General features: G+C 54.1%; 1 protein-coding gene across 2 annotated transcripts in view; it reads left to right on the forward strand.

The window, feature by feature from the left end:
* Positions 1 to 11,654, forward strand: part of HAGH (hydroxyacylglutathione hydrolase) — a 19,561-nt gene that overhangs the window by 1,020 nt on the left and 6,887 nt on the right. The window contains exons 2-7 of one of the 2 annotated variants that reach the window (XM_007453565.1): positions 1,703 to 1,878; positions 2,392 to 2,456; positions 4,512 to 4,629; positions 5,555 to 5,663; positions 9,305 to 9,408; positions 9,734 to 9,835. In XM_007453565.1, coding sequence (XP_007453627.1) covers positions 1,703 to 1,878; positions 2,392 to 2,456; positions 4,512 to 4,629; positions 5,555 to 5,663; positions 9,305 to 9,408; positions 9,734 to 9,835 — 674 coding nt within the window. The remainder of the gene's footprint in view (positions 1 to 1,702; positions 1,879 to 2,391; positions 2,457 to 4,511; positions 4,630 to 5,554; positions 5,664 to 9,304; positions 9,409 to 9,733; positions 9,836 to 11,654) is intronic. The other variant, XM_007453566.1, reaches the window with a different exon arrangement.

The following is an 11,654-nucleotide window of genomic DNA, read 5'->3' on the forward strand; positions in this document are numbered from 1 at the left end:
CCTCCAAGGGCCTGCTCTTCCAGCTGTCAGATTCCATTTTCACTGTGTTACCTCTTGCTTTGTTGGAATATTTTGACTTTGATTTTGAAATCGCCTTTATTTCCTGATATCTTATCTGGTTGATGTAGCAATAGGGGCAGTGGGTTAAGCTGAGTCTTTGGAGCTGGCTAGCAGTTAGCTAAATGACCGCAGAGCCCTAGGTAGGGAGATGAAGCAGAAGGAAGCCATCCTTGGCCACTTCCAGATCTTACTGAGAGCAGTTGAGGTTCTGGAGTGCGCATTGTGTCACCACTATTAAGGAAAGAGCTGGGTTTTTTCCATTTAGGGAACTCGTCAGAGCATCAGAGCTAAGAGTTTCTGTGTCAGGAGTCAGGCGGGTGGTGGAAGTGGGACTGTAGGGAATCAGCAAGAGTGTGGCTGCCCCGTTCGGAGGGGGCGCCAGCCCTTTGATGCCATGCAGAAGGAGGGATCCAGTTCAAGAGAAGCCCAACAAAATGTGTCTCAAGGCTTGGCCTTGACTCTGCGCTGTAGTCCTCCTGGAGCTCGTATGGCACATAATCGGGGCTGAGAGGAGGTGGCATAGCACAGAAACCTGATAATGTGAAAATGTTTGTTTTGCCGAGCATGAGGAGAAGAGCCTGGAAAAAGCCCAGCTGGTTGTCTGAAGGAGGACTTAGCTACCTCTGTGTGATCCTTAACGCTGCAATTCAGGCAGTTCCCTGGCCATGGCAGATGAGCTTGAATTCTGCATCAGACGGCCCCCGTGGACGTGGTCTATCAGTCTGTCGGTCGACACTGCCTGCTCTCTGGATCCCTTTTTTTGGAGAGGTCCCATCCCAGCACCTACCTACTCCAGAATTTCATGGCTGTCTTCTGTCACCTTTTGCAGTTTTAATCCCTTTCACACTAAGATTTAAAGTATTGTTGGGGGCCTTTGGGAATTTTTAGATTGAATAGGAGTTTAATTGTTGAAAACATTTTGGCACCTGTCTCCTGGGCGGAGGATGCTTTTGCCCCTTGGTCACTCCCAGCCCACCCTGGCAGCCTTCTTTGGCTCAGTTGGATGGTGATTCTGTATCATGCACACTCGAATCTAGAACAGTTGTGACCAGCTGTCCCATTTCTCAGGCCCCGGGTGGCTTTTGTGCATTATCCAAATTTCGAGTTCCTGCCATTCGAAAGTGGATATTGTTTTCTTTTCTGGCTTGAGACCTGAGAAGGGCTGTGAGTAACTGCACAGGACTCAGGCTCTGTTAGCTTGCAGAGGCAGCCATATGCCGAGGGAAAAGAGCCTGGCCTGGCGCTTTCATTCTTCATGGTCTTTCTTTGAATCAGGTGTGAACAACCCCAGAACTGGCAGTGGTCACATCTGACAAAGGTTTGAATCACAGGGACAGGCTGGCATTTGTGTCCTTTTAGAACCTTTGAAAAAGAAAATAGGGATCCTAAGTCTGAAAGAGCTGATTTCCACAATTATGAACATGAATCGTGTTCTCTGTTTTCCTTACGGATGTGGTTAAATGAGGCTATCCTCTTCTTTATCAAAGAACTTAGAAAACCTCGTATTTCGAGGCTCACCACGTTGCATCCCTGGGATGTCACTTCCCCGGACGCCTGGACTGCTGGGCCAAGGGCTTGCTTTGAAGTCTCGGCCCAGCGTGGCCTCGTGTGGATGCTGACTGGAACCACATTTTGTCTTCAGGTCCAGCCCTGCTGGGAATCTTTCTCCATCACATGGATTTAAGGAAGAGCTTGACCGTGGAGCAGGGCACGATGAAGGTTGAGTTACTGCCTGCTCTGACCGACAATTACATGTACCTGATCATCGATGATGACAGCAAGGAGGCTGCCATTGTGGACCCGGTACAGCCCCAGAAGGTGGGAGGCGAGGCCCCAGCACCAGTTCTTCATCTCCTGATGAGTTTGATAACCACAGTGCCCTTGCAACTTGGCCAAAGCTGAACAGAAATTAATCCGTTTGGTTTTTGAAAAACAGTTAAATTAGTGTCCAGCCACTCTGTTACAGGGGCAAAGGGCCAGTGAGAGGGGTGGAAGCGACCAAAGGCTTTGGAGTGGAGAGAAAAGGGCTCCTGTCTGTAGAGTCCCTGGGCAAGAGAAGAAGGAGCCCTTCTCAGCACTTTCTCCTCCTCCTCAGGGCTTTCTGCCCCTTAGTGCTGCCTCTAAGAGTGGCAGTCTCTGCTGGAGGGGCTTTGAGAGGTTGTGGGTGGGACTGAACTGCTGAACGGATCAAGGGAGAAAAAGCCTCCGTGTCACCCTGCTCTCCTGGAGCTGGGGCAAATTGGCAGGCTCCACTGGGCATCACCTTGCAGACTGATGAGCCAGTGCCGGGGTGTGACTGTGGCCTGTGTCCTGCCTCATGTTTGGTTGCAGGTTGTGGAAATGGTGAGGAAGCACGGTGTGAAGCTGACTACAGTGCTCACCACCCACCACCACTGGTAAGTGCTCCAGAGGCCGAACTTCTGTGCCAGCAGAGTTGCTTGGGCCTTACAGCTGTGCCGCGCACACCCCAAGGGGGAGCATCCACCAGGTGGAGGGGGGTGGGGCACTCGCAGGCTCCCAGGGGTCCCCCCCACAGGTGGGAGCCTAGGGGCTCAGAGCCCTGGAAGCCCTTCTCTCCTCCACAGCTATGAGCTAAGGGTCAGCCCCAGTGGGGTTCTGACGGGGCTTCCGGGCACTAGCCTCTGTGCTGCTGCCCTGTGTCCCTCAGGCCTGGTGATGGGGTCTGGTGACTTGGGGGCTCCAAGGGGAGAGGCTTATGCTGTATATCCTGTGGCCATGGGTGGACCTTTGGCAACATCTTTGAAAGCTCTTGTGCTTGTGTGGTGGGAAATTGACCTTGATGTTGGGGAATGAACTAGTCTAGACGTAAGTGTTTTTGAAAATCAAGCAATCATTTGGAGAGGTTGCGGTTTTTTTGATATTTGAAGGCTAAAGGATGAAAAAAGTTCTTATATTTGGGTCTTAGGACTAGAGTTGCCTGCCCAAGGCCCTTGTGGGTTTTTGAAACTTTTGAGGCTCTTCAAAGGTAGGAAAAAATGTTTATTTGGCTCTGAATTTTCTTTTCCAAATAACTGCCTGAGGGCAGCTAGGACAGCTTTGAACCTGTGGCATCTCACGGAGCTTGGGGCGTGTCTTCGGGTAAAAGGACACCTTTCATCTTCTGTGTGGGAGTGTCACCTGGATGTGGTTGGCCAAAGTCTGCTAAGTGTTGGAAACTTGTTGATGTAACTAAGTCGCTGAGAATCTTTGGGGTTGTTTAGCCTCTGGGGTATCAGGTGTTACTTCCTGACTGATTTAGGCCCAAGGATCTGCAGTGGCTACTTAGCACAGCCGCTCCTTCTCTCAGGAACTCCGCCCCGTGTGGTGCTGAGGCACCCTTACTCCTCTGGCCTCTGTGGGGCTGCACTGGGGGGCTGCCTGGGGACTCCACCTCCCCAGCTTTTCACAGTGCGAGTCTCTCTCCCACGGCTTTTCCCACATTGTGATGCCTTATAAATTAAACCAGGCCCCAAACTGAGCTCCAGGGTGTGGCCTGTGCCACCCTCCCACTTATAGGTGGCGTTTTCGAGGGTCAGTGATGAGTGTGCTGAGTGCTTGGTGCCAGCTTGTGTGTATCAGCCCCCTGCAGGGCAGGGAGCAGAGGGCTGCCCCCTCTTATCTGTGAGCCCTGCTGTTTTTGGGCCCGTAGGTGAATGTGTAGTGAGGAGCAGGTGTTCCCTAGTGATTGGAAAGTCCTCGCCTCATCCTGGAAAGGCTAACCTGGGCTCAGGACACTCCCAGCCCTGCCCCGAGACCCTGGCAGGGCTTGCACTAGTGTTTTTCTTGCCCCACAAGGCCGAGGCGTGGAGCTCTTCTCTTGACCTGGGAAGCATGGGGAACTCCTGGATGAGTGTCCAGGAGGTGCCTCAATGCTGGCTGCACATTCGAGTCACGTGGGGAGGTCATTCCGAGCTGGCCTGTCCCTGGGTGGACAGATCCCCCTCTGGCAGCTGGGCATTGTTTTAGAAGACCGCTTTGCAATCTGCTCAGGGCAGTGGGTCCCATCTGGTCTGTGAATCAGAATCACCTGAGGGCCGTTAAAACTCCTGGGCTGCGAGCTTCCCCAGGCCCACTGCATCAGGATGTGTGGGTGGGAGTCAGGCCTTGGCGCTGTTTACAGATCCTCAGGTGACTCTGATGCGCCCAGAGTCTGGGAACCACGGGTGTAGGGATTATCCAGGTGTTTGTGATTTGGTTCATCTGCTCCAGAAGCTTCTGCAGCAACACGGCAGGGGCACAGAAGTGCCTCTCTTGGGAATGGGGTGTCTGAGGACATTCTTTTTCAGTGGAGCCAAATGACAGACAAGAAGCGAGGATCCTGGGTTGGAAGATGCATTTCTCTTCTGAGAAACATAACTGGGAAAAATAAAAATTCCGTTTGGTCAGGGTGTAAAAGCAGGCAAACCCTGTTCGTATCGGCAGTAGCCCCAGCTCCCCTTTTCGACTTCCAGGGACCACGCTGGTGGGAACGAGAAGCTGGTCAAGTTGGAACCTGGGTTGAAGGTGTATGGGGGTGATGACCGGATTGGAGCCCTGACTCACAAGGTCACACACCTGTCCACACTGCAGGTGAGGAGTGAATGGAAGGGGCTCAATTGTGGCCCTGCTGGGCTTCAGGCCCTAGAGCCGCCTCCTGCTGGCTGTCCCCTCACTTACCCCAGGAACCCAGAGGGGCACTCAAGGGCTTAGCTGTGGAGATAGCCTGGCCTGTGCATGGGTGGATGGGCTCTTGGGGCTGCCTGGGCCTGGGTAGTCCCTTCTGTTGAGAGCATTGCAAGCAAATCAGCGTGCAGATGGTGACCGGCTGAGGGGAGAAGCTGTATGCATGGTTTTGAGACAACTGGGGACATTGAAATACGGACTCTACGTGGGATCATATTTGACATCAGTGTTAAATTTCTTGGGTGTTGATAATAGTGAGGTTATATGGGAGGATGTCCTTTTCTCAGGAGATGTAGCTGGAGGGTCTAGGGGCAGTGTGTCAAGATATGTGTGTGTGAACAAAGCAGGTGCTGCACAGGTGGGACCTGTTAGCATTTAGTGACCCGGGTAAAGGGCACACGGATTCATTGTCATTTTAGTTTTTGGTAGGTTTGAACGTTTTTGAAGTAAAGAGTGGGGTGGGGGATGGAGGCAGAGAAGGGAAACAAAACAAAAGGCTAAGCATCTAAGAAGGAAAACTGTCTTTTCTGGCAAGACGCCTGGTTCAGATTTGGCCTGGTTTTGAGGAGAAAACAAAATCAGCCCTTTCGTTTGCATACCAGCAAACACCGGCTTCCAGGGGGTCCCTGCATCTGGGGTACCCTCAAGGACTGGGTCCTGTGGTCACCAGCAAGACCCATGACTTGCTCAGTGGAGCAGTGGCTGTGGAAGCCCACTCGCCCTTAATGGCAGCTCCTGCTGTGGGGCGGGCATGGGATCTGGGAGAATCTGTGAGCCTTAGGATAGGCTCCCCACACGCAGGGAGCACAGGCCAATGTGTGCTCTGTTTAAGGTGGGGTCTCTCAACGTCAAGTGCCTGTCGACGCCATGTCACACTTCCGGACACATCTGCTACTTTGTGAGCAAACCCAACAGTCCCGAGCCCCCTGTGGTGTTCACAGGTGAGTATTCAGGTGTTTGAGCTGGGGGGGTCTGGTGTTCTTTGCAAAGACCCTCTTGGCATAGGGATGGCTTTGCACACCTTTGGGCAGAGCAGCAGAGCATCTCCTGCCAGGCAGACTGTGCTGGGCTCTGTGAGGAGGACCACAGCCCTCAGGGTAGAGCCTGAGACTTGGCTTCAAACACGTCCAGGGTACAGGCAGCTGTGGTGGGAACGTGGTGGGGGTGCTACCTCCTCGCGAGGCTGGCCAGAATGCGCCCCTCTGATCCTGGTCATCGCTGTCAGGTACATGGGGACAAGCCTTTCCTTGAGAGATTCTGCCTGGTGGGGGTGCAGTCCCAGCCCCCACTACGTCCAGCAGCAGACAGGCAAGTGGGGGGCCAAGGGAGACCCCAAGTGGAGCCAGTCAGACCCGCCTAGTGTGGGGCCTGATTGGTGCTGGGCACTGCCCCATCCCTCCACAGGCCGTGAGCTGAGTGGGTCTGGCAAAAGCCAGCCCCAGGTCAGGGTGTCGCACACGGTGGCCCAAAGAGCTTGGAAGGTGGAGGTGAAGCCCCACCAGCGTCGGGCTGTGTTGAGTGACTCTCGATTGGGGCGAGCAGGCCTTTCCAGCAATTGGAGGTGTTTCTCCTTTTGAGAGGAAATGGAAGAATCTTGATGGTGGTTGGGGAACCTGTGAAGCAGAGCGGCCGTGTGACGGTGGGTGTTCAGGGCAGTGTGAGCCAGTGGCCGTGGATGGGCACAGAGCAGGCCCCTCTGCCCCCTTAGCTTGTTTAGCGAGTATAAGCAGTTTTCAGTCTTGAGTCTTCCCCAGTTATGTAACAATCATGATATTATAACTGCAGTGAAAGTTTGTTTAAAAATACAACAGCTGAAGCAGTGTGGGCTCCTGGAGTGGGGAAAGGGTGTCGATGGGAAAGCCACATGAGGTCAGGGGTGGGGATGCTAGCATGAAGGGACACACAGGCCGAATGAGGGGTCACAGGGCCTCTGGACTGTCCCTGCAGCTTGTCTGTAAATCCAAAATTATCTCCAAATCTATTATGTTTATTTTTAAAAATGCAGTCATTTTTAGGGTCTTTGCTGCAGTAGCAGGATGTGTGGGCTTTGAGCCGACTGCTGAGTGTGGGCCACGGGCCCCTGGGCATGTTGTGGGAGCCCCTGGCCTCCCGATGGGCCTCGGGAGACAGCGCTTTGGGGCAGGTGGGCTGGCTGCCTGTGCAAGGTGTGACCCCCTCTCTTAAGCACAGTTTCCCCTGCGTCAGTGGTGGGTGTGGGGTCTCCCCCACTGGGTGGTTGTGGGTGTGAGGTGAGGGGTGTGGGACCAGCGCTGGGTCCGGTGAACTCTCACAACTGCACTCCTGTCTCTCTCATGCTGCCCGGCCCCTGGGTGTCCGTCTGCCCCCCCGGCAGGGCCTGGGGTTGTGCGGGCCCGTGGCGGTGGCCCCCTTGGACCGCGCTCATGTTAGAAGCCGAGTGCCGGCTGTGGAAGGTGTGGAGGGCTGGTTACCACAAGGCAGGCCCTGGACCGTGTCCTGCACGTGCTATTCTCTAGTCTGCATGACAGCGGCCGGCAGGGGAGCGCGTTATCTAATTGGTAGCTTTTATACTAAATAGGTGAGAGTCACACAGGGTGCTCAGTGGTGAAGCTGAGCTGCCTGGGGCATCAGCAGTGAGGACCAGGGGAGCAGGGCAGTCCAGCAGGGCCCCGGCTGGCCTCTGTGTGCATGGCTGAGGAACCTGCAGTGTCCAGAGGTGAGGTGACTGGCAGCTCCAGGCCTCGAGCTCGGATGTGAGTGACCCATGGCCCCACTCCCTTCTCCTCTGGGGTGAGCTGAACAAAGGGAAAAGGATGCAAGCAGAGAAGGTGACAGCCCAGAGAAGGGTGTACATGTGGCCCTGGGACGTGGTGGGCAGGACTGGGCACCCACAGAGCAGGGGAGGAAGATGGGATGGCTGTCTGGGGGGCAGGCCTGGAGCAGGGTGCTGTGATGGCACAAGTGGGTTGTCTGTTTGAGAGGTCAGGATCTGGGACCTCAGATTTGGGAACTCATGGCAGTGAGCGCCAGGAACAGCTCAGGTGGCGGCGGTGAGGAAATGGAGGCTGAAGTCGATGCTAGAACCATGGCCCAGTGTGCAGGGAGGAGAGGCAAGGCTGGCTCTGTAGAGCCTGGGGGTGGGGCAGCCTGCGTAGGGGAGGGACGCCTCCAGGCACTCTTAGCAGCTGGTGGTGAAGGTGGAGAGCAGTCAGTCAGAGGCTGGGGTTGCGGGTGAATGGTGGTCCCACTGCCAGGGAGAGACGTGGGGGCCCCCAGGTCTCTCAGTGTCCTGCTGGCTGAGGACATGGCCCCACGGAGGAGGCCCAGGCTGGCTCCCCAGCCCCTGTGGCAGGAGGCCCATGAAATTCCGGTGTGTAAACAGCAGGTACTGCTGGTCCCTGGAGGGAGTACCAGATCGCCCCAGCCTACTGTGCCTGCTCACGGCCTGTCCTCCTCTGGGCTCTCCTTGGCCTCTCACTGGTGCCCAGACCACGAGGTTGAGGGGTCCTTTAGGGCATAGCCCCAGTCCTGCGTGTTGAGGCTTTGCTCACGGGCTACCCAACTCTCTCATCTGTGGTCTTGTTCTGAGGGAACAGTGCTGCACCATGGCCACTGGGTGGGCATTGGCTCCTGCCTGGCCTGGCCTGGAGCTCCCTGGGAAGAGGCCTGGCAAATGCTGGTGGAGGAGGATTGTTGCTCCCTATTGTGGGGTCCCAGGCCCTCCCCCACCCAGGGGCCTGGAGAACAAATGTGCCATGTGTGTCCGCTGGGCATGAAGCCCGTTCTCAGGGAAGAGCCTTGGGGGAGGGAAGCAGCACGTGGAGACTTGGTGGGTGTCAGGTGGGGGTAGGGCTGCAGCAGGAAGGGGGCAAGTCTGGGAGGTGGCAGGTCCGTGTCTCAAGGGCCCATGGGGGCTGTGGTCCCGCGTGAGGGGCTCCTGGAGGGTCCAGGCAAGATCATGGGGGTCTTACAGAATGGTGCTGGCTGTTGGGAGTAAGGGAAGTCACAGGAAGGTCTGGCCTGGGAGGGGGCTGCTGGATGGGTGGGGGAAAGGGCTGGGTTTTGGGGATTCTCAGAGCTATGACTGATAGCACTGGGTGGTGAAGGGAGCAGCCAGGGTGACCCTAAGGTTTGGGTCTGAACAGCTGTTTGGGGCATGGCAGTGCCAGTTAGTGCAACTTGAGGGGAAAGGTTTGGGAAGGGTGGAAACCAGTACTCGTGGGTCATCCCTGGGCTCTTTCGGGGTGGAGGTCAGGTCTGGGGCTGTGGCCCAGTCAGCACAGGGGTCAGGGCAAAGCCCCGGCCCTCGAGGGTGCATGCACTGCTGACAGCCCCTCCAGCTCCACACTGTCCTGTCTTGCAGGCGACACATTGTTTGTGGCTGGGCGGGGGGGGGTGTGCAGTGCCAGTTAGTGCAACTTGAGGGGAAAGGTTTGGGAAGGGTGGAAACCAGTACTCGTGGGTCATCCCTGGGCTCTTTCGGGGTGGAGGTCAGGTCTGGGGCTGTGGCCCAGTCAGCACAGGGGTCAGGGCAAAGCCCCGGCCCTCGAGGGTGCATGCACTGCTGACAGCCCCTCCAGCTCCACACTGTCCTGTCTTGCAGGCGACACATTGTTTGTGGCTGGCTGCGGGAAGTTCTATGAGGGGACAGCAGATGAGATGTACAAAGCCCTGCTCGAGGTCCTGGGCCGGCTCCCTCCAGACACGGTAGGTGGTGCCCCACCCGCCACCCGCCACCCGCCACCCGCTCGCTCGCCCGGTGGTGGGAGAACCCTGCTGGCTCTCCCCATTGGGGTCTCCCCTGCATCTTGGGAGGAGCAGGAGGGTAGAGGCATTGCTTTTGGAAGTGTGTTTTTTCTTTAAGCATACTTTTCATTGTCATTTAACATACACGCAAGATGTGTCCTTGTCCTGAGGGACGTCTCGTGGGTGCTGCCCCCAGGACTAGCCAGGTCCCTCACACCCGTCTCTGAGGGGCTGAGGGTGGGTTAATGAGTCTCCTCAGAGCTGGCGGGCTTGGCTTTTTCCCCAGAGAGTGTACTGTGGCCACGAATACACCATCAACAACCTCAAGTTTGCTCGCCATGTGGAGCCCAGCAATGCCGCCATCCAGGAGAAACTGGCCTGGGCCAAGGTGAGCGTGATGCACTCGGGCGCGTCCTGGGGTCAGGCACTGTGATGCCACTTTCCCAGGAGCACAGAGTTCATGGTGCCCGCTTCAGAGTGGGCAGAAAGTGCTCCTCCAGGCAGTGGGCGAGGCGGGGTTTAGACAGCCCAGCTTGGAGCAAGAAGCCCTGGTTGTCTGCTTAAGATCCTTTCTGACTCTGTGGGTCAGGGCTGGGCTTGGGATTCTGCATTTTGAACAAGTGCCCAGGTGAGGCTGAAGCAGCAGGTCCCAGCCCCTCCCTGCTGTCTGTGGGCAGTGGATTCACCCTGGAGGCTGCTTGTCTGAAAGGCATTTATTTCAGACACGGCCCCCAACATGCCCCGTGGCTCAGCCCAGGGGTTGGCGTATTGTCCTGGAGGCATCTTCTGTGGGGGGGGTTTGGAAACGCTGCTGCAGGCAGCTGGGCTGAGGACGTTCTCCTGAACTCAGGTGTCTGTGTTCAGTCACTGAGAAATGGTGTTGGTAAGAAACACACACACCTGGGAGTCCTCAGGTGCTGGGCTACCTTCTGCTGAGTTCAGTGAGGAATGGTCTCATAGGTTTTTTTTTCATAAGTCACCTGTTTTTGTCAAGCATCTTTATCAATTTTGCGAGATGGGCTTGCAAAATAATACTTATAAAAATTCAGACACTACTGTAATAGGTTGATAAATGTTATTCCTTTTTTTTTTTTTACAGTGTGCACATAAGAATACTTTTTTTAATATAAAAAACTCATACTGTGTGTTATTTTGTGGCTTCCTTGTCATTTAATATGGGTCTAAGTGCTCTTTCCATAGCAGTCCAAACACATTGAGCTTATTCTTTTCATGGTTATCTGCTTAAGGATAACTTACATACAATAAAACATACCTGTTTTAAGTGAGCATTATACAGTTTGAATTTTGACAGTATATGCTCCTGTGTCAGCCCAACCACAATCAAGATAGAGAACATTTCCACTATCGTAGAAGGTTCCTTGCCCCTCCCCATTCAGCCCCCAACTACTGAAATGCTTTCTGTCACTATAAATTACTTTTCTAGATTTTCATATAAACAGAATCACACAACATTTCTCTGTTGTATCTAGCTCTTTTTACTCAGCATGTTTTCGAGATTTTTTAAAAAAATTTCTGAGTAGTATCTCATATGGACATACTACAATTTGTTTATCCACTCACCTGGATGGACTCTTGGGTAGTTCCCAGTTTTTTGCTATTTTAAATAAAATTACTGTGAACGTTTGTGTGCAGGTCTTTGTGTGGACACGTTTTCATTGCTTGTGGGAACGTACCTAAGAGTGTAATTGCTGGGTTGTGTGGTAAGTGTATGTTTAACTTTAAGAAACTACCAACCTGTTTTCCAATTAGTTGTACTATTTGGAATCCTCACTAGCAATGCGTGAGTTCCAGGAGATCCACATGCCCACCAACACTTGGTATTGCTGATCTTTTAAATTTCAGCCATTCTAATAGGTGTGTCGTGGTTAGCTTGTAGTTTTTAAGTTTCCATTTCTCTGATGGCTAAAGTTGTAAGAATTCCTTATACATTCTGGAAACAAGTCTTTGTCAGATATATATCTCAAATATTTTATCCCAGTCTGTGGCTTGCCTTGCCATTTTCTTTTTTTCTTTTTTTTTTTTAAAGTTTGTTTTCTTTTTGTTTTTTAATTAATTAATTTATCTTTTGGCTGCATTGGGCCCCCGTTGCTGTGCGCGGGCCCCCCCTAGTCGCACTGAGCAGGGGCCACTCTCTGCCACGGCGCGCCGGCCCCTCACCGCAGTGGGCCCCCCCCTCGCCCCCCCCC

This window comes from Lipotes vexillifer, unplaced genomic scaffold, assembly GCF_000442215.2.
Source record: "Lipotes vexillifer unplaced genomic scaffold, Lipotes_vexillifer_v1.1 scaffold914, whole genome shotgun sequence".
NCBI classification, from domain to species: domain Eukaryota; kingdom Metazoa; phylum Chordata; class Mammalia; order Artiodactyla; family Lipotidae; genus Lipotes; species Lipotes vexillifer.